The 20,535-nt window shown below is 37.9% G+C and overlaps 2 protein-coding genes across 3 annotated transcripts; one reads left to right on the forward strand and one right to left on the reverse strand.

Annotated features, from left to right (window-relative positions):
- Positions 1 to 231: 231 nt before the first annotated feature.
- Positions 232 to 1,353, reverse strand: LOC149226873 (uncharacterized). Its single transcript, XM_089380330.1, has one exon. It carries the CDS (start codon positions 1,351 to 1,353, stop codon positions 232 to 234), a length of 1,122 nt encoding a protein of 373 aa, XP_089236456.1.
- A 7,682-nt stretch (positions 1,354 to 9,035) lies between these two features.
- LOC149226874 (uncharacterized) lies at positions 9,036 to 12,899 on the forward strand. Of its 2 annotated transcripts, none has more exons than XM_089375376.1 (6): positions 9,036 to 9,214; positions 9,859 to 9,950; positions 10,267 to 10,490; positions 10,586 to 10,679; positions 12,207 to 12,396; positions 12,505 to 12,899. In XM_089375376.1, exons 1-6 carry the CDS (start codon positions 9,127 to 9,129, stop codon positions 12,606 to 12,608), a joined length of 792 nt encoding a protein of 263 aa, XP_089231502.1. In that variant the 5' UTR covers positions 9,036 to 9,126; the 3' UTR covers positions 12,609 to 12,899. The 2 variants fall into 2 exon arrangements, with proteins under 2 accessions (XP_089231502.1, XP_089231501.1); XM_089375375.1 differs by lacking the exon at positions 9,036 to 9,214 and adding an exon at positions 9,404 to 9,598.
- Positions 12,900 to 20,535: the final 7,636 nt, after the last annotated feature.

Raw genomic sequence — 20,535 nt, forward strand, 5'->3', positions numbered from 1 at the left:
GCGGGATGCTTCCACCATGCTTAGCAAACCAGATTTGAAGAGGTCATAGAAGTGTGTAAAAAACTCGATGGGCCAGCCATCGGGCCCAGGGCTTTTGTCCCTCTTAAAGCTTTTAATGGTGTCAAATAGTTCACTATCCGTGACTGGCCTGAAGAATTCGTCATTCTTATTTCCGTCGAACATGGTCGGCAAGTCCGCAACAGCCCACATCATATTGGAGGCGTCCCGTCCCTATCTTTTATATTGCTCTTTGAAGAACCTGTATGCCTCTGCCGAGATGTCCTGTTGGGAAAACAAATAACCCCCGTTTCCATCATCTATCTGCCAGATTGAGTTCTGTTGTCGACGCCCGTTTGCCACATTATGAAAGTACCTCGTGTTATGATCGCCCTCCTTCAGCCAGGTTGCACGACTTTTAAGCCGCCAATGGACTTCCTCTTTTTGCAGCAGTTCTTGTCTTTTTTTCTCAAGAGACCAGAGGAGGATCTTTTTATCCATGTTAAGGCCGCTGTAAGGGAGCGAGGAGGAGAGAATGCCTATCTCCTTGTTAATAGAGCATAGCTCCCGTTTATCTAGCTTTCTTTTATTGTTCTGCCAGTCTTTGGTTGCTCTTCTGAGAGTCTGCAATTTTTCACGAAACGTGAGCCACTTTGCCTCCTCGCTTTGGGAAAGATCCGTCCAAAATTTTTTTATAAAGACGTTGAACGTGTCATCCAGCAAGTGAGTTCTATTAAACTTGAAAGCATAGCCCTTTGTGCGCTCTGTTGTCGTCCATTTCAGAAAAATGGGTTTATGGTCGGAAGGGGAGACAGACCCCGTCGACACCGATGGTAACCCCCACAGTTCAATGATGCAAGCACTGAGAATGAATCTGTCAATTCTTTTGGCGATATATGCTGTGCCGAGCCTGCCATTATCCCAGGTAGGGGATAGATTTCCAGGAGTGATGTCGACCAAATCTCTGTTTAGGAGCTCCTGTCTCATTTTATCTGCCATACTGTCCCTCCTTCTACACAGACCCCAGCATTCCTTTGAGGAGAGAGTGATATTGAGGTCACCAGCAATTAAAAGAGGTTGGATAACAAGAATACCAGAAGCAAACAAAGAGTCCCAGAAAGGGGCTTTATGCCTGTATGGCGCATATATATTAAGCAAGTTAAGGATTTGAGGCCGCCCTCTGATGGAGGCCGAGATGAGGATACCAGCACAACATCTGTAGGCTTTTGCCTTGACCCTTATCGGATCCCATAGAGACACCAAACCACCTGATAAGCCCTCAGCATCTGTGGCCACCATGTGCCAGGATGGGAACATTTTCCTGAAGAAAGCCAGGGAGGCTGAAGCTGTATGCATGGTTTCTTGAATAAAAATGATGTGAGAATTAGCAGGAACTAGAATCTCCTTTAGTGCCAGAAATTTGGGAGTGGCACCAATCCCCCTGATGTTGAAAGAGATCAGAAAAGTCATTTGGAGGGTCGACCAGCCTTGCATGCTCTAAGAGGCTGAGGGGAGGGAAGCTCCTGGATGGGAATGTCAATCAGAGGCAAATTGGTGATCTCCAGATCAGATACAAGAGTCCGGCCTCTGAAATGTCGACTGCCTCCCTTTTGCTTCTTTCTGACAGTTATATTCTTGGCTGAGTTAGGGCTGATGGAGGGGAAAGAAGGCTTGTGGATGGTCAGGGGTTCAAGAATGGGAGGATGACGCAAGAGAAGATGCTCGATATCACTGTCCAGCCTATTGACTGGTGAGACAGAGGGAGAATTGCAGGGGGTCGGGGTAGAGAGGATCCCTTTGCCTTTTGTATTTGCAGGGGAGGGAGATGATGAAGAGATCTGTATGGGGAGAGATCCCACAACAAAGTCAGACTTGTTTAAGGGAGGAGGAGATGGCACAGAAACATCCTCGAGCTGTTCGGGGATGGGGGGGCAGTAAAATTCCGATGTGTTCATGAGAGGAGGAGAAAGGGCGGCTGTTCCGCTGAGCTTCTTTGGAGAGCACGGGCTCTTGAAATCCGACGGGGGAGGAGACCCCTGCCTGTTTTGAGAATAAACCTGAGAGTTCCTGGCTACGTGTGGGGAATCAGAGCCATGATTCCCATCTGAGCTGGTTTCTTCGGATTGAGAGCTTGTGCGCCGACCCCTCCGGGGATGTAAGACCGGTTTGTTCCGTCGAAACCTGCAGCTTTCAAAGAGGTGACCCGTTCGATGACAAGAGGAGCATCGAAACGGGATGCCCCAATAGTCAAGGCGCTGAAAAATAGCAGACCCCTCCCAAGTGATTTGGAGCTGCTCAGGGTACCCGCCCTTGTATGTTCTTTCGATAAGAATCCAGGCGATTCTTTTATCCCTTTCGCCGCGAACCCAGGGATCCACGTAAATGAATTTTCCAATGGCATTTCCGATCATGGCCAGTGACTCAGGGGTCCATAGTTCCAACGGCAAGTTGGGGAGCTTGACCCAGATCATGCTGTGTGAGGGAGTGTTCTTGAGCGGGTCAAAACCCAGATACCACCTTGTCAAAGAGAGGAAGCTTCGGCCGGAGACCCACGGCTTGTTAATAATCAACTCCAGGTCTGATTCTTTCTGAAAGTGAAAGGAGAGCCAATCCTTCATTAAACGAGAGATGATCGGCGTATATCCGATGAGAGGAGACCAGGAAGATGTGATCCAGCGTCGCATGTCGTCCTCCTTCAGCTCAGGAAAATACCATTTTCCTACAAGGGCATACTTTTGAAGGCTTTGAAGGCGGTCCGTGAGAGAAGTTCCGAAGACGGAGACCGCTTTGGGGGGATCGACCGTCTTTACAGGAACCCTTTGCCGTGTCCTCACAGGGGGCGAGAGGCCCTTTTTTTTTGAGTGTGTGGCCTGAGAACCATGAAGAGGGGGGGCCCGGAGGTGACAAGGAATCATGTCCGACACCGTGGAGTGCCAGCTGGGAATCCGAGAGGCGGGATCACGTGATGAATCGGCCAAGATGGCGGCAGCAAATAAAGCCTTAGTGCCAGATGAGTCACTGTCACCAGCCATCTAAACAGAAGGAGGGAGACCTGAAAGGGATCAGCAAGTGCAGCAGGTACTTCTTGGAGGACTCAATAGGCAAGCCTGACGGAGAAAAACACCTGGAGAATAAAGGATTCTGCACAGGAAGTACCAAAAAGATCATTCACGGAGGATAGCGTCAGGAGAGGACGCTCTCTGGAAGAGAGAAGGGGGAGAAACGATGAGGAGAGTGTGTTCCAACGGATGCAAATGACGGGAGCCTGCCGCCAAAGGAGATGAACCGTCGAGACAAAGGACTAGATATAAATGTAAGCAGGTGGTAGAGGTGAAATAAGAAATAAAGACGAAAGGATGGAGCATTAATGGACGAGGAGGACGCCGGAAAATCTAAATTTGAATGCCATTCCGGGACAACGATTGCCAGAAAAAGAAACAGAGGACCTCTGTAGGATTCGATAGCATACCACCTGAGAACTAAGGATGCACAGGAGCCGGATTGCTGCAATCAATACAGCAACAGAAACAATAGAAGATACACCACCAATGACCAATCCGAAAACGGACGTCCTGGCAGGGGCGGAAAAAAAGGAATGTAGATTTTATCCTGTTACCTTCACCGCGCAGCGCCAGGAGCAAGGAGTGAGCCAAACAGACGAGGAGGAGGAAGAGGCCCTCCAGCCCGCAGGACTGGAGGAGCGAAACCCGTAAGAACAGTGAAGAGCTAGATAAATAGGCGGGGGTGTTCAGGATCCTGCATGATACGTAGAGCAGCGGAGTTCCACATAGCTGTGAGTAGGCGGGTGGCGAAAGCAAAGATACAGTTCTGATGAGTGTCACCCGGTCCGCTGGCTGTTCAGAAATGGGGGTGGACAGCAGGAATAAAATTAAAAGGGGACATGGCAAGCAACAAATGGCAGAGGAGAGGCCTACTGGTCCACAGGCTAGTGATTGGCGCAGGTGATGCGCAAAACCATGGCGGATGGCAGCTCCCTACCTGAACCTGGCGCATGGCAGCTCCCTTTCAAAAGCGGGTTTAAGATTTTCAATACGGTGTTCAGCTTACTACAAGAGTACAGTGAAATTACTACGGATAGTACGTAATGTGTCATGAGCTCGATTCCAGGCATAGCATTGTTGAAATTACTGTGACGATATCTTAAATCTCAAGTATTTGAAAATTCATGATAATCTCCTCTCTCTTGATGTCATACAATGTCTGAGTTCATTGATTTGTATTTTTAGAACCATGATGCTTCAATCAACATTTCAGATGCATGGGTGGAATGGTAAGAAAATGATGGAGAGTGACATAATTCAACCTATCAACAAACCTACACATTAAGGATTATGCTTTAACATTTATTTTGTGATTTAATTTTACATAATTTGATCCCTATGATAGACATATCAGATTAAATAATATGCAATCACGCTGAATTTATTTTTAGAAAAATATCATATAACATACTTAGTGGTCATGATGAGTCATTTTCTTTAATATTTATTTTGTATTGAACTTAAAAAGCCCCATATCATAGATATATCAGGTTAAATATTATGCAATCACATTAAATTTAGATGTTTATAAGGATAATGCCCAATACAAAATTTTTATAAAATTATTATCCTTCAACGTATGCATTAATTTTTGTTCCAATTTTGTTTTTATTTTTTTCCAATTTTGTTATTTGTTGATATTATAACCAATATGATTTTCCTAACTAAACCTAATTGTAATATACCATACTATAAATCCAAAATACAATTTTCATTTATCATATTGAATTACTTATAAAAACTTCTCTCTTTTAAAAGAAAACTTCTCTCTTTCAAAAGTGTTCACGAAAGTTTGAAATTTTAAAAATCTGCAAAAAGATTTTATATTTTTATTTTTCAATAAAACCAAATACAATATGATGTGTTTTCCTTTACCATATAGATAATTTATACAAATAATATATTTAAAACTATAAAATATATTTTACTAATGTAGTCACATAACATAAATGGTTGGTAGATATAGATAAACATCAATCTATAATACACATCAAATCAGAGGAGTAGATCGCAGATGGGGGGTTTCAGCGAGGAGATGGTTAGGGTTCTTGGAATGACCTGCGACATTGTCGACGCACTGCATCAACCAAACCAGCCAGAGATATACCCTGGCAACAGATCCGTCGCCCACAAGATGGTGCGAGAGTGGATAGGGGCCGAGGGGCCTGCTGCATCCCGGTATTCAATTGGACAGGGGAGGTCCTGCACAAATGTATGGAAGCCGACTACAGCGGACCTAGTAAAACTTGATGCAGTGGCTGGGTACTTGAAAAACAACCCATACAAACCAGATTTGGAGGAACCATGGTGCAGACAGAATACAAAAATCAGTGTTGCATTTGGGTTTACAGAGAAAACACCCAATCCAACAGATCGTGGCTCCAAAAAGGTTGTTTCAAACTATATGGGCGAAGATCTGATACAAATCTTCATCAAATTGATAGGGGGAAGACATCACTGCATGCGGCTCAGAAAGGGGCTAAATATTCAAGAGTTAAAGAAGGAAATCCAGATTCAGCTTGGAACCCACACCAAATACCAAAATCTGATATATACAGGACGCAGTCTATAAGATATCCATGCACTTCAGGAATATGGTATCATCAAAGATTCAACTATCATTCTTAATCTGAGACTGCGTGGCGGATGCAATGGAGCCAGTTCTAAAAATACAGGTTCCTTTCGTGACGCAGTCAAAGGAAAGGAAAAAATGCAACACAAACCAGCACCAGCACCAGAGCTACCAGGTCCCTATATTGTGGAACAAAAACTGGAATCTCCAATGCTCCAAGTAACTCTGTCGGAGGTAACTAATCTACACACTGATCTATCCAAAAATGTTGTTATCTGTAGATTTAATGGGTTCTGGCCAAAATCCGATGCTCTGCATCAATGGATCTTCTCCACATGGTCATCTAACTATGAAATTCACCTATGCTCAAAAGATTTTTCATAGTTAGATTCAACACAGAACAAGAATGAGACAGTATTATCAATCAGGGGCCTTGGTTTTGGGGCAATGCTGGCCTCTTCACCACCCCCTGGTTTTCTGATTTTGATGCAAATACTATGAAAGTCTCAACAATGCCTGTTTAGGTGAGGCTACATAACCTCCCTCTACACTTCTGGCATCACAAAGTTTTAATAGCCATTGGGAATTCCTTGGGGAAATTCCTAAATATAGATTGAGACAGAGTTATCAAGGGAATTTTCACATTTTCCATAATATGTGTAGAAGTGGACCCGAGTCAGAGGCTACCTGATCACATTACATTGAACTACAATAATACACTGAGGACACAACCGCTTGACTATGAGAATACATTATTCGGCTGTCGCAGCTGCATGCAAATAGGGCATCTCCAATACACCTGCCCATTGGCCAGGAAGGACCCCAAAGGGAATAAGAAACGACAAAAAAAGCCTAAAGGGTGGTAGCATACCGACCTGCTGGAAGAAAAGGACATGCAAATAGAACCTACAGGGAACCAATCAGAACCTGACATACAAATGAGACAGAAATATACACAGGAAGAAAATACCCCAGATACTCATTTGGGGCCAGACAATATGAAACAACAACAAGAACCTCAGCTGGAAGTAAGCGGCATCAAACGAACTCAAGGATCTAAAGGATCGAAATCTGACAAAGAACATCCAATGAACACAATGGAAAACCAGCTAGCTATAATTGCACACACTCCCAACTCTAAAGGTTGGCGAAGGGTGGAGAAGAAGAAGGGAAAAAAAGTATACGCCAGCTAGAATTTATTTTTTCTTTTATATTGTAACCTTTGTTTCCTGTCATTATAGGGACAGCCATCTCCATATGCTTTAAACATCTACAAAATGTAATTTTTTCATATGAATAAAATTACGATTCCACACGAAAAAAATACACATCAAAACACTTACCTCATAATATATATCATTAAACATATATACATTTAATCAAACATGTAACAAGAGAAACATAACACAACAACAATAAGGCATAAGTAAACACATAATGATTGCTAAATTTTACATGTGCACAATATGAGAGGCATGTGTAATTTTTTTTATGCTCATCCTTGTGTCCACACATGTCCCTTTTGAAGTGAAAACAAAATATAGTCTAAGTGAAAAGCAATATTGAGTACTATAATTAAAAAAAAGAATTGAATATACATATTTGGTTAGTTTTAATTAAAAGCATTATAGATCATTAATAATTCTACTCTCACTATGTTTCCCAAGTTTCTTGTTGATATTACAACCTAGTATGAAGGAGATGCTGTAAAAATATTCACTTTCACTCTTGAGCCATAAATATATATATTTTGATATCAATTCCATGTATAGAAAAAAAGAAAAATTACATATTTTATCATAATAATAAAATATTTAAAAGTAAAAATATTCAATTACATTCTAATAACATAGAAATATGTAATTCATTCCGTTTTTAATATAAAATTGATACATCGTATTTAAAAAATATCATTGATAATAAAAAAATCTAAATAAATTATATATACAATATTTCAATATGCAAGGTTAAATAACGTTAATATATGTTAAAAAATATATGAATAAAAAAATATTTCAATGTGGACAATTTGATACATAAATAAAATATGCTAATACCCATATTAAATAAAATGTTTCAATGTCACTATATATATATATATATATATATATATATATATATATATATATATATATATATATAAATAATATATGGTTTTAAAAAAATATGTATATATCATTTTAATGAATTGAAAAAAATAAATTCTTATAGATAAGGAATTATTTCAAATAGGTTTAATATTCTATATTTTTATAATTTTACTTGGAATCCAACAAACGTTTATTCCAATTACAATTTCAAACTATCTCAAGTACATATGCATTCAAAATTTATATATATATATATATATATATATATATAAATATATTTTTATTATGAAAATATACATGATCTCTTCAATATAGATTAAATCTCTAAATCAAAATCCGACTCCATGGGAGTTTATAGGGTGAAAAAAATAAGACTTCATTTTAAAGAGGTACATCTATCTTAATCACATCACAAATCTAATAAGTTCGCAGAGGAATATAAAGACTTCATTTTCTCAAAGTCTTAGACCTGTACTTTAAAGAAACCCATCTAATAAATTTTGAGAAAATAAAATCTTTTGAACTCCAAATTTCTTATGCATTATTAAATTTTAAATAACATAACTATCTTTAAAATAAATAATTCTAAACTCTTTTTCTACCAATGTACTTCTATTTAACCTAAAATTAAAAAAATAATATTTATTCACAGTGAATTTATTTTAATATGTACATTTTTACTAGTTTAATTAAAATACAAGTTATTTTGGTGTGAAAATTTATAATTATTAAATCAAAATATGCCCATCAACTTCCAAATGGATGAAAAAGTAAAGCAGTTAATCAATGACAAATTGAAAGAGTTTTTAAATGAAAAATAACTCTAAAATTAAACCATGAGTTGCACAGATATTCAAGCACGCTTTTAGTATGTCGTGGAAAGGCATGTGACCCACAATAGAGGAAAATTTCAACGTTTTTGCTCTATAGGTCGATGGCTGAACCATTCTAGATGGTGCCCGGGAATTTCCCGTCACATTGCGGCATTGCAATGCACCTGTACCCGCAAATACAGTCAGAAATGTGGCCGATTCAATGCCAAACCGAACGGATACACACTGTATATATCCAATGGATACGGACGAGTTACACACGTGTTATATCCCTAAGGATTTTAATACAACATGTTCGCCAGCGCTCGCTTCGATGGCGGATTTGCTTTCACGTGATTTATTACAGACCGAATCAATTTATCGACTTTCACGTGATTTAATACAAAGGCAAGCCACCGCGCGCGGAGTTACCCACTGTTTTCACAGACCCCGTGAGTCGAATATAATATAGTTCTGGACTTTCCATTTCTGACACGAATACTATTATATTTTGGACTTTCCATTTGCTATTTCGAAGCCATCTGGTCACTCCTTCAGTCCCAGCGATACCGCTAGCACACAGACCATCAGCTATGAATCGGTTACAAGAGAAGGATAAAGGAAAGCGACCATTAAAAGCCAGAAGCTTCAGACCGTGGGCCGAGGATACTAGTAGCAAAGGTACGGTCCGATTCCATTAATAAATCCTTGGAATAAACTCTTTTCCTTAGTATAGAAACCTGTAATAAATTAGGGAAAAGTATGTCTGCTAATAAACCCTTATCCATAGTATTTAGGTTTCCCAACCCTTATCCGTAGTACTTAGGTTAGGTTTCTGTGGCTGGGATGGCAAATCAACGGGTGGCTGCGATTGCTGATCAATCGAGGAAGATTCACAGATTTGGGAATTTCAGTGGGAACAATCAACCAGATTCATGTTCATGTCTTCAAGATGGACATGGCTGGTGGTTCCACTAAACTCTCAAGTTCATAAATCTTCCTCATTGATTAGCAACCCTTATCCATTATTACCGGAATCTGTAATATGGCTTAAAAAACCGAATGGTATTTTAGTTTTAATTTTGTGGAAAAATTTCAATGATTTCATATTTGTGATTCACATTGAAGAACAAATCCATTAGTTGTAATTGTTTCCACCTACTTTTGCAGACATTTGATTTATGATACTCACTGTATTTTAAGTCGGCTACGCTGTTGCATTTGCAAATTACAGCGATCTCAATCTTTATTTCCCTAAATCAACCCTCTGTCTCTTCAGATCGGACACGGCACTCGAGAAGCTAATTTGTGTTAGATATTTGCAGGTATGGCAGATTTCATACCTGATCATTTGGGCGATGCATATTCTTCTTTCACCTCAAGAGGAATATCAAATTTGAGAAAGGACAGAAAGTTGGTATGTATATGAGATTTTTAGAATACTTCAAAATCTGCCATTTAGATAAAAATATATTAACAGATTATAAAAATATCATTTTCACTCTTAGTAAAATAGGCATCTTTATGTTGATCCCGGGGATATTCCTGAAATTTGATGATCAAGATAGAAGTGTATAATATCATTTTACCATGAGTAAAATAGACATTTTTATGTTAATCTGCCATTTAACCTAAGTTCAACAAGCCCAGATAACTGTTATAAATTCAACCAGCTAGGGGAACTGTGATAATGCTGCGTTTGTATTTAATTCTTTTGTTTACTATGTTTCCAGGAAGTGTGCAACCCGTCCTGTGCAGATTCAAATGGCACAGTGACAAAGAGTATGGCGGCTGATAAAACTGATATCTGCCAACTGCCCAATTTAGATCTTTCCCTGTTACCGCCTCGGTGGCCGATGGGAACGGAGTCCTCCCCTTATCAGCGCGGAGGTCGATTCGCTGCACCGGGATATCAGTTCTGCCCAGTTCCATATTCTCCAAATCCCAATATATATAGGTATATGATTTGTTGCTTGCGCTATTAATTCATTATCTTGTTTTAAGCCTTGCTGGCTATGATTTTTCTAAATTGCACTGTTACATTACAATCAGTTCTCCCAAGGCCGGTGCCGAGCAGCCCCTTTGTGCCCAGCTCACAATCTTCTACGCCGGAACAGTGAACGTTTACAATGTCTCGGCAGATAAGGTACGACAGGCTTCCTGTAGCTGGGTTCGATGGTTTCTATTCTGTTAACAAAATTAAGAGATAAGGAACGGCATTGTAAACCAGTGGCATTATCCAAATCGTTTATTAAAATGTGCATTGTATAAATAGATTTTATAATTTAAATATATATTTCCAATCATTTTTTCTAAATTTTAAATAAAACTGACAAAAGGATACAATCCGGCAAGAGCTAACGAGCTTGTCATTGGGCATTAAATGCCTGACTACATGCTCCTTCGATAGCCCAATAACACATGCATATAGCCGGGCATTTAATGCGCTATGGCACACTTGTTAGCTCTAGCTGACAATCCTCACCCGGTGTACATTATGGTGCAATTTTAAATATGTTTCAATTAGAGATTGTGGTAAAATTTTGGTGATATTTTAATTACGTTTGGATTTTTATTAACAAAGCTATATATAATAAATGATGGATAAACATTTATAAGATTATTTATTTAATTTATCCTTCATTTCATTTATGTAAAGTCGAAAATTTGTAACTCAAGAACAAAATGAAGGTCACAAATGGACTGCATAAGTTCCCAAACAGGAAAACAGTTTGAAAATTTTTGATATCATCCATAAATTGTGTATGCTACCAACATTATTTTTAGATTATTAAATTTAAGTATCTATATTATTTTATTTTTTTTAAAATGAAAATTCTGAAAAACTTTATTGTAAAAAAGATTATAATTATATATTTTATAAATTATGTTTTTTAAATAAATTCTTATTATGACAAATGACTTATAAATATTTTGATAATATAGTCATTTACTTTATATGGTTATATTTTACTATCATATATATATATATAACCAACTAGATATGTCATAAATCCAAACCTCATAAGTTTTGAAATAAAAAAACCTTTTGGAAAGAAAAATGATGTAGAAACTTTTGATTTCATTCTTAAAATTGTGTATGCAACATCATGAATATTCACTGATCATGAAATCTAGACCATCCAAATATTTTTTTTTAAATAGAAATTCTGGAAACTTTATTTTTAAATAAAGTATAATTATCAAAGTTACAAATTCAGTTTTCCATTTCTGATTTTCATTCCTATCTTGGTACAGATTTTCAGCTTTAAGAATAACTCATAAATACAGAAATTCTTGAAACTCTATTTTTAAATAAACTATAATTATCAATGTTACAAATTCAGTTTTTCCATTTCTGATTTTCAATCCTATCTTGGTACAAATTTTCAGTTATAAGAATAACTCATAAATAATCCTATCTTGGTACAAATTTTCAGCTATAAGAATAACTCGTAAATATTTTTTTAGGAATGGTTATCAAAATGATAGGTCATATATATATATGGGATTAGATACGCCATAAATCCCCTTATTTTTTCTCAATGATTTCGGTAAAGTGGATCCGACTGTGCTAAATCTCTGTTCCCTTGTTAAATCTCAAATGTTGTAAACATAAAAGTTTAGAGAAATTTTACGTAACTGAAATATTTTGTGCAATGGGATGGTGCAGGCAAAGGCCATAATCATGGCGGCCAGCAGAATCAGTGACTTCCAGCGCAGTGGGACTCCTTCATCGTCTGCGTCTACACCTTCATCTCAGCACAATTCCACGCCTGGTGGCATGGATATGGATCTGATTACTTCATCCCCGAGGCCTCTGGCCATTAGCCAACCCCAATCTCCCGAGACGATAAAATCCGGTAAGAATAACTTATAGCAAAAGATAGTTTAATTCGGTTAGGAACTTTGAATGCAGAAAAGTGAATGGAGGGTATATAATTGACATCCAATTGCAATGTGTGTTGCAGCGGCTCTTCAAGTCACTAAGAAAAGTTGTATACAGAGGTTTTTAGAGAAACGGAATGAAAGAATCCACGGAAAGAGTCCTTACCTCCCGGCAGCCCAAAACTAACATTTACAGACCAACATATTGGAGACAACTGAGAAAAATGGGAAAATGCAATTTTGTTTCTATGGATATAGATGTATTTTGTGGCTATGAAGAGTTGCTGAAATGGATTATATGCTTTCTGGTACCTAAATTTTATATCAGACGACAGCAACATCCTCTGAAAAGGAGCCTCATGATTCATGGCTCATCTGAATTAACGCAGATAGCGGAGCATATTTGTTGTTTCTTTTTACAAAACATGTGAGATGCCAAGAAATTATGTTTATCGATAGTTATTTCAAGGTGGATTACTGATGGTTCAAGAATGGGTAGTGCTTTTATCGATGGTTATTTACTCGTGAATTATTGATCATTCAAGATTTAGCAATAAGAAGGTGAGAGAGAAATTGTCTAACATTTTATTAAGGAGAAATTAAGAATACATGTATATGATCATACATATTTAAATATTAAAATAAATAACATAAACACGTATGAAAATTTGAATTATATAAAATTGGAATCAGTTGAATTTATTAACTGGAAAAAATATATTATAAGATACTTATTTTGATAATTTTAATTTCTTTTTATTATTAAAAAAATCAAAACATAAAAATAATTTTTTATTTCATAAATTTGGAAGGATCTTCATTATATATATATATATATATATATATTAGTGGAGAAGTTCTTAGGGTGTAGGGTCAATTTTCTTTTCATGTGAAAACCTTTGAGGAAGGTTTGAAGTACTTTGGTTTCCATCTCAAACCAAATGCATGCATTGGAAAGAGATCAAAACAATGGAGATTTGATTAGTTCTCCAAAGTTGGCATATTGATTCTTATAAAATCTGTTTTGGAGGTCATTTTAGTCTACTGGATTTCTCTATCATGGATTCTCAAAGGCGTTTCTATGGGTGAGCTCCTATGGGTGAGATGGGACTCAATATTTATGCCTAAAGTGTGGGGAATTTGGCACATCAACCTTTATTAGCAAAAGCCTTGGGAACTAAGGTCGGTTGGAGGTTATTGACTACCAACATCCTTTGCAATTTAGTTGTCTACACAAAATACATTTCCCCATCTTCTATTGATTATTGGATCAGATTACCTAGAAAAGGAAAGCTAATGTATCAGTTATATGGAAGGCGGTTATAACATCCTTTTTTGTGGTGGAAATGTTGAAAATGAAACAAGAAAATTCTAACTTAAGTTTTTCCTTCAATTAAATTGGGAATAAAATTGTAATTCCACATCTCATGACAACTTGTATTAGTTAACTAGGTTAATTTGACTTAGTTGGCTTAGTTAATTCGAGTTGAGGATCTAACTAGAGTCATGTAGAGTGTCTCATACAGTTAGTAGCTCTCGTTGAATTTATTTTGAGTTGTAATTTACTAATTTAGTCTAACTGGGTAAAAGTCAGCTAAACTAGTTCCAACTGATCGAGGAACTAGTGGGAGGTTTAGTAGTGTGGTGTTTCCTATAGTTGAGTGGGACGCTGCCTGCATTCGAGTGTGGTGTTTCCTGAAGTACAGTGTGGCGTTGTTTGAAGTGAAATGTAGTGTTGCCTAAAGTACAGTTTGGTGTTTCCTTAAGTGTAGTTTGGTGCTACCTTGAGTGTAGTGTGGTGTTGTCTGTAGTGATCAAGCAATAAACTAAAGATTCACTCATAATTAACTCATGCATGTGAGATTAGAGAAACACCTGGTTGATATTTGAGTTGAGGAACAATGTACTATCAATTGTATAATCATCTGAATTATACGGGTGGTGCATGCAGTCAGAGGAAGGCTTGTGAGGATTGCGCGATTCATAATTGAGGAATTTTCCAATTAAATAGGGGCTAATTTCTTGAGGAACAATGCAAGGAAATAGGGACTTGGGAAAGCAAAAAATTGGTTAAGTATTGGCCAAGGCTTGTCTAGGAAGCAGTGAGACATATAGAGATAGTGCAGAGGTTGCTTGGGCTTGTGAAAAGCATTGTAATCTTCTTATATTTTCTGACTAATGCAATATACAAATAGCAAAGGCTTTTAGCTATGGCTTTCCCCAGGAAATCATTGTGTTATGCATTGATTCAATTCTTTCTCTTATACTCTTCATGATTTCGTGATCGTTTAATTATTTCCACTGATCAGTAGTGTAGATTCAAGTCTATTATTTTAGCATAGTACAGTTAGCATTTTGAATCTACAAGGAATTTCTACATGGTATCAGAGATGAAATCAATATAGAAGGCAAGCATACGAGTTTGTCTTTTGTAGGTTAAATTGAATTTGCAGTGTCATACTTTAGAGTCAGTAGGATGTTGTTTTATGGATTGAGACTCGAATATGCCCTTGAGGGTAGTTCATACTATATTGCTTGGAATGACAGGATGGAGGTAGTGTTGGAAGACAATGGGCTTAACGAATTCATAAACAAAGATATTCTTAAGCTTCCAGCAATTGATGCTCAAGATCTAGCAGAGTGGAGAAAATGTATGGAAAATGCGAGAAGGATTATCCTAGAAGGAGTTCAAGATCATATTGTCTCGAACGTCCACGATAAGGGGAATCCATATGTGATGTGCAAGGCTTTAACAAACTTGTTTCAAAAAAATAATGACCGTACGAAGCTGGCACTGAAGGACAAGCTCAGAAAAATCAAGATGGAGAAGGGCGACAAAAGACCAAAGTACTTGACCAAGTTAACCCAATGTCGGGATGAGCTTGGAAGTGTCAATATTATAGTTGTTGAAGACGATCTGGTAAGCCTAGCACTTCTAGTCCTTTCCAAGAGTTGGTACATCTACTAGGGCTTAGTAAATGGGAGGGAGAAGCTACCATAGTGGGAGTGTTTGTGATCTAGCTTGGTACAAGAAGAGATTCGTCGAAACACTAGAGTTGGATCCTCATCCAAGCATGATGATTAAGAGAATTGTGCCTTAGCTGGAAAGGCGAAGAAAGGGAAGGCAAAGCCATCCCATTCCAAATTAGATTCCATCGTGGGTGACAAGAAGACCGACATGTCGAGGATTAAATGTTTTCACTGTCACGAGCTAGGACGCTATGCCACAAAGTGTTCGCACACGAAGGCTAACAAGAAACCCTCAAGAAGAGTAGTAGAAGAAGCTCTTGCTTCACAATTTGAGCTGGATTTCACCCTCATCACTTGGATGGTGACATCAGTGATTGGTAGTCTATGGTATCTTGATAGTGGAGCCTCATTCCATATGAATGGAAATAGAGAGTTGTTCAGTGACTTGGAGGATATGGACCTCCAGATGCACATCGAAATGCGAGATGATGGGAGGTATAGCATAACTGGCATCGATATTGTGACCTTTTAGAGGGATTCTAGTTCTCCTCTAACATTAAAATATGTCATGTATGTTCCATGTTTGAAGAAGAATTTGGTTTCAGTTGGCATGTAGGAGGACCATGGCTACGATGTGATATTTAGTAAGGGAAAGGCTTTCCTTCGTCAAATAGCCTTAGGACAAGTGAAACAGATCGGGGTTCAGTGAAGAACCTCTAGAAATTTGATGTAGAAGATTTTGCTTCTTTGAGCACAAAGTCAGAGAAGGTGCAGAGCTGAGACATCAGTGAGTTGTGCAATAGAATATTGGGTCACTTTTACCACAGATCTTTGAAGATCATGAAACAAATTTCTGTAACACTTCCCAAGGGTACACTAGAGTAGTGAGACACATGCAAATGATGCACACTGGGGAAGTACACCAAATCTAGCTTTCATGATAAAGATATTCAAGCGCAAGCGATCATTGAAAGAGTTCACTCAGATGTGTGTGGACCATTCTCGACAGCCTCCAAGGCCAAGCACAGGTATTATGTAATAGTTGTAGATGAATTTTTTTGTAAGTTCTATATTTTCTTCATGTAGAAGAAAGATCATGCATTCGCTAAATTTTGTGAATTTAAAGCACTTTTGGAGAAAGATACTAGGAGGAAAGTTAAATCCCTCAAGAGCTATAACGATGGAGAATATGTGTTGAATGAATTCAAGAACTTATGTGCATCAAAAGGAATTCGACGAGAGTTAATATCGCCCCATAACTCACAGAAGCATGGGGTCACTGAAAGGAAGAAAAAAAGTGTCATGGGAGCTGCACAGACAATTTTACATGATCAGGGCCTACCATTGCACTTGTGGGTTGAAGCATGCAACACAATTCTTTATGTGCAAAACAAGAGTCCTCATCGAATTTATTGAGATGAGTACACCAAAGAAGTTTTTTCAGGTAATAAACCAAATGTGGCACACTTCAGGATCTTTGGTTCATCAGTCTACTGTCATGTTACCACGGATGCACAGAAAAATCTAGAGCCAACAATTGAGTGCAGGATATTTTTGGGGTGCACTGGTAGACCTCGCAACTATTGGGTGTACCTGCCATTCGGAGGATGATAATTGTTCATAGAGATGTGAATTTCGATGAAGAGAAGGCCATGAGATGTTCCCTTGAGAGGGAGCTTTAGTTTCATGGAGAAGAGGATCTTTTGGCTCCTAAAGAAGAACTTCAGGATGGTGTGGAGCAACCACATGTAGAGGAGCAGAGAGTGGAAGCACCCACTAATGAAGAGCCTTCCAGAGATGGAAGGAAGCACACCAGAGAGGCTAAGATATTGATGCATGCTCCTAGAGAGAATGTTGGAGCATCGACATCATAGTGCAGGCATAGGAGGTCACCAAATCAGTATACTGGCTACATGGCTCTGATGAGCAAGAGTGTAGAGGTTTAGCCATATTCATTCAAGGAATTAGTGCAAAAACCACTATGGCTTAGTGCCATGGTTGAGGAGTATGACTCCATTATCAGAAATAGTGTTTAGTAAGTGATCCCAAGACTAGTAGAAAAATTAGTGGTGAGTTCTAGATGGATTTACAGGGTAAAGCAAGTAGAATATGGGAGTGTGGAGAAATAGAAGGCCAAATTTGTGGCCAGAGGGTTATCTCAGGTGGAGGGAATTGATTATGAGGATACCTTTTCTCCTGTAGCAAGGTACTCTATAATAAAATCTATTCTAACACTTTCAGCATATATGTGATGGAAGATACATCAGATGGACGTGAAGACAGCATCCTTAACTGGGTGATTGAGGAGGAGGTTTATATTGAGAAGCCGAAAGGATTTGAGACCTTCAACAGAGAATCGCATGTGTGAAGACTCAAGCAAGTATTATATGGACTAAAACAATCACCCCATGGTTGTTACACCAAGATTGACAACTATTTCACCAGGTTCGGTTTCACCAAAAGTGAAGTAGATGCGAACCTTTACCATATTGTGCTTGAAGGTAAATTGTTGATTATAGTATTATATGTTGATGATTTCATTCTAACAAGTGATGAGAAGCTAATAAAATATTGCAAAGAGAATCTTGTGAGAGAATTCGAGATGAAGGACCTGAGGCTCATGCATTATTTCCTTGGTATGGAAGTATGGAAAGGAGATGGGGAATTGTTTGTCTCTCAGGGAAAGTATGCGATGTCATTCAATCTTGCCATGTGAGCAGGTCAAACCTGAACTCGGGCTCTAACTTCTGCATACGAGCTCGGATTTGAGTCTCGTTCACATTGTTGGATTCAGAATGACGAGCTATTCAATATGAATATAATATTACCAACATTATGACACTTTTCTTTTTTGACAAATTTTGAGCTCCAGATCACTCTTCCCCACTGAAAAACTTTTGGTCTCCAAAATTTTAAATAATCTGCAACTTCCCTATACTTTTTCTACACCAGAAGTTTCCTACATGTCATCCTTCCTTCTCCTTCACCTTTGTTCTTCAGAGCCATAAGCGATGATCTGACACCTGTCCATGTCATTATGGCCATCCACAGAAACATCCTTCTGAAGAAGAATTCCAAGAAGAGGAGCACCTTGGAATTGCTTATCTACAAAATCCTTATCAAGGATAAGATCCTAAAATACTTCGCCAAATGAACCCAAACAAGTTGCACATAGTGAATACTTGTATAACTTGAGTACTACACGCATTTGGAACATACTAAATGTGTTGCGAGTACTCATACAATAGTTTTAAAATGCCTTATTTTTTTTTTTACAAAATGGAATAAACTTGACTCCTAAATTTTACATTCAAATTGAATATCAACAAGCTAAACTAGCATTGTAATTGCTTAAATAAAACATTTTTGCATATAAGTGATTTATTTATGAACATCACTTTTACAAATTACCCAATTATGAGGATATGCAACTAGTGCAAAATAGAAATTTACAAACTTTAGTTGGATAAATAGTCTGCCCATTTCTTACCCAACTAGGTAAATAAACCCTCTATTTGAACTTTCTCTTCTTGTGAAGTTTCTTTAGGGATGGTTGCATGATGCGCCACTTTTTATTTTGTCGCTTCCTCTTCTAGTGCTTTCATGATTTGCTTTCCCTTACAAAGATGAAGTTGTGGAAACAATTTCCAACAATTCTTGACCCAATGTCCACTGATATTAAAGTGAGTACAAAAGTTCTTTTGAGCTCCTCTAGGCTCACTTGGCTTTATCCTTGAATGAGATTTTATCCTTTCAATCTCAATTCCAGTAGACATAAACATCTTCTTGATGTTTGATTTCCTTTTATCGCACTTATCTACACAATGGTTAGATGAAAGGAAAAAGGTGCATGGAAAAATTTTCCTCAACATGTTTTCAAATCTGCATTGTTTTCTTTCATGAACAACATTCAATTAACAAAATGATTATACCTATGTTTTTTGTCCTTTGGCTTATGCTTCCCGTGTGAGGAACTTGCATGGAAAGAAGAACTCAACTTTCCTTCTTCTTCAGATTTTACATCTCTCTTTGGAGATGTTCTTAACTATAATTCCTCCTTACACTTGACGAACCAAGAGGAAACCATTTCTGGATGCAACTTCCAACATCTTGCCTCCTTGTGTCCTTTCTTACAGTAAAAGAAACACGATATCCATGAACTATTGCTAGAAGACTACTCTTCTTTTGCAACATAGCCTAAGCCTTCATATTTAGGCCTCTCCTTAGCCACAATTGGATTTTTAATTCGTTACTGGTTTATGCCAAGCCCTCCTCCCTTGTAACCCATCGTGGTCAAGAGCTTGGATCCAATGCCTTTATTATGTTTTTCAAAGGCTACAAATGAATTTACATCAATACTTTCACATAAGGAAGAAGCATGTAAATTATTACCATTTGTTTCATCTTTCGATTGACACATGAAGATGTTTTCAGATTCCCTTTTGATTCGAGATGTGCCCTCTTGGACTCTTCAGCTCTCTTCTTTCAGCTCCTCAGATTTGGGTGCTGATAAAACCTCATCTTCCACATCATGTGGACAAAAGTTACAAATTTTTCCATCTACCTTCTCAGAGGGCTTTCTATACTATCATCTTGCATAATAGTTGTAGAAAAACCTGAATATTATGGAGAAGATGGTGGTTTTTCACCATTATTTTTACCTTCTTCCCTTGGAGAGCATTCTCCTCTTGAAGGTCTAGAGCTTTCATCTTGCAATTTGATATTCCTCTCTTCATAGAGGACTTTCACCATTTCCTCCATGTCTAAGAAAGCCTTTCTAAATGCCTTCACATCCTTTGACATTCTTGCAATCTCTCCTCCTTGGGACATGCTTTCCTTGAAGTTTCTACTGCAATTTGAGGTAGAACTTGGAGGTAGATATTGTAACAATCCTGCTCTCCTTTCCAAAGCATTCTCCTCAATGAGTTTCAAAACACAATTACTTGCAAACAACAATTAATTCCTCCTTGCACAAAGAAAACCAAAGATCTAATACCAACCTGATCTGAATTGGGGAAAATTAGTAATGCTTTGCTAATTCCCCTCATCAGAATATAAAAATGTGCTTGAGGTTTGACTCCAAAATAGCAAGTAAAAACATGAATTTTATGTGTTTTTACTTAAGTTAGTTTCATGAAGAAAAT

This window comes from Pinus tabuliformis, chromosome J (assembly GCF_031772625.1).
Source record: "Pinus tabuliformis cultivar Carrire ecotype Pingquan chromosome J, CPIR1, whole genome shotgun sequence".
In the NCBI taxonomy this organism is placed as follows: Eukaryota; Viridiplantae; Streptophyta; class Pinopsida; order Pinales; family Pinaceae; genus Pinus; species Pinus tabuliformis.

What these genes read in the sequence shown, in the direction of transcription:
- LOC149226873 (XM_089380330.1), bottom strand. Translation starts at nt 1,353, where the DNA reads ATGCATACAGCTTCAGCCTCCCTGGCTTTCTTCAGGAAAATGTTCCCA.
- LOC149226874 (XM_089375375.1), top strand. Translation starts at nt 9,469, where the DNA reads ATGTTCATGTCTTCAAGATGGACATGGCTGGTGGTTCCACTAAACTCT. An exon ending in TGAGAAAGGACAGAAAGTTG is followed by an intron (nt 9,951 to 10,266) that starts GTATGTATATGA and finishes CTATGTTTCCAG; the next exon opens with GAAGTGTGCAACCCGTCCTG. An exon ending in ACAATGTCTCGGCAGATAAG is followed by an intron (nt 10,680 to 12,206) that starts GTACGACAGGCT and finishes GGGATGGTGCAG; the next exon opens with GCAAAGGCCATAATCATGGC.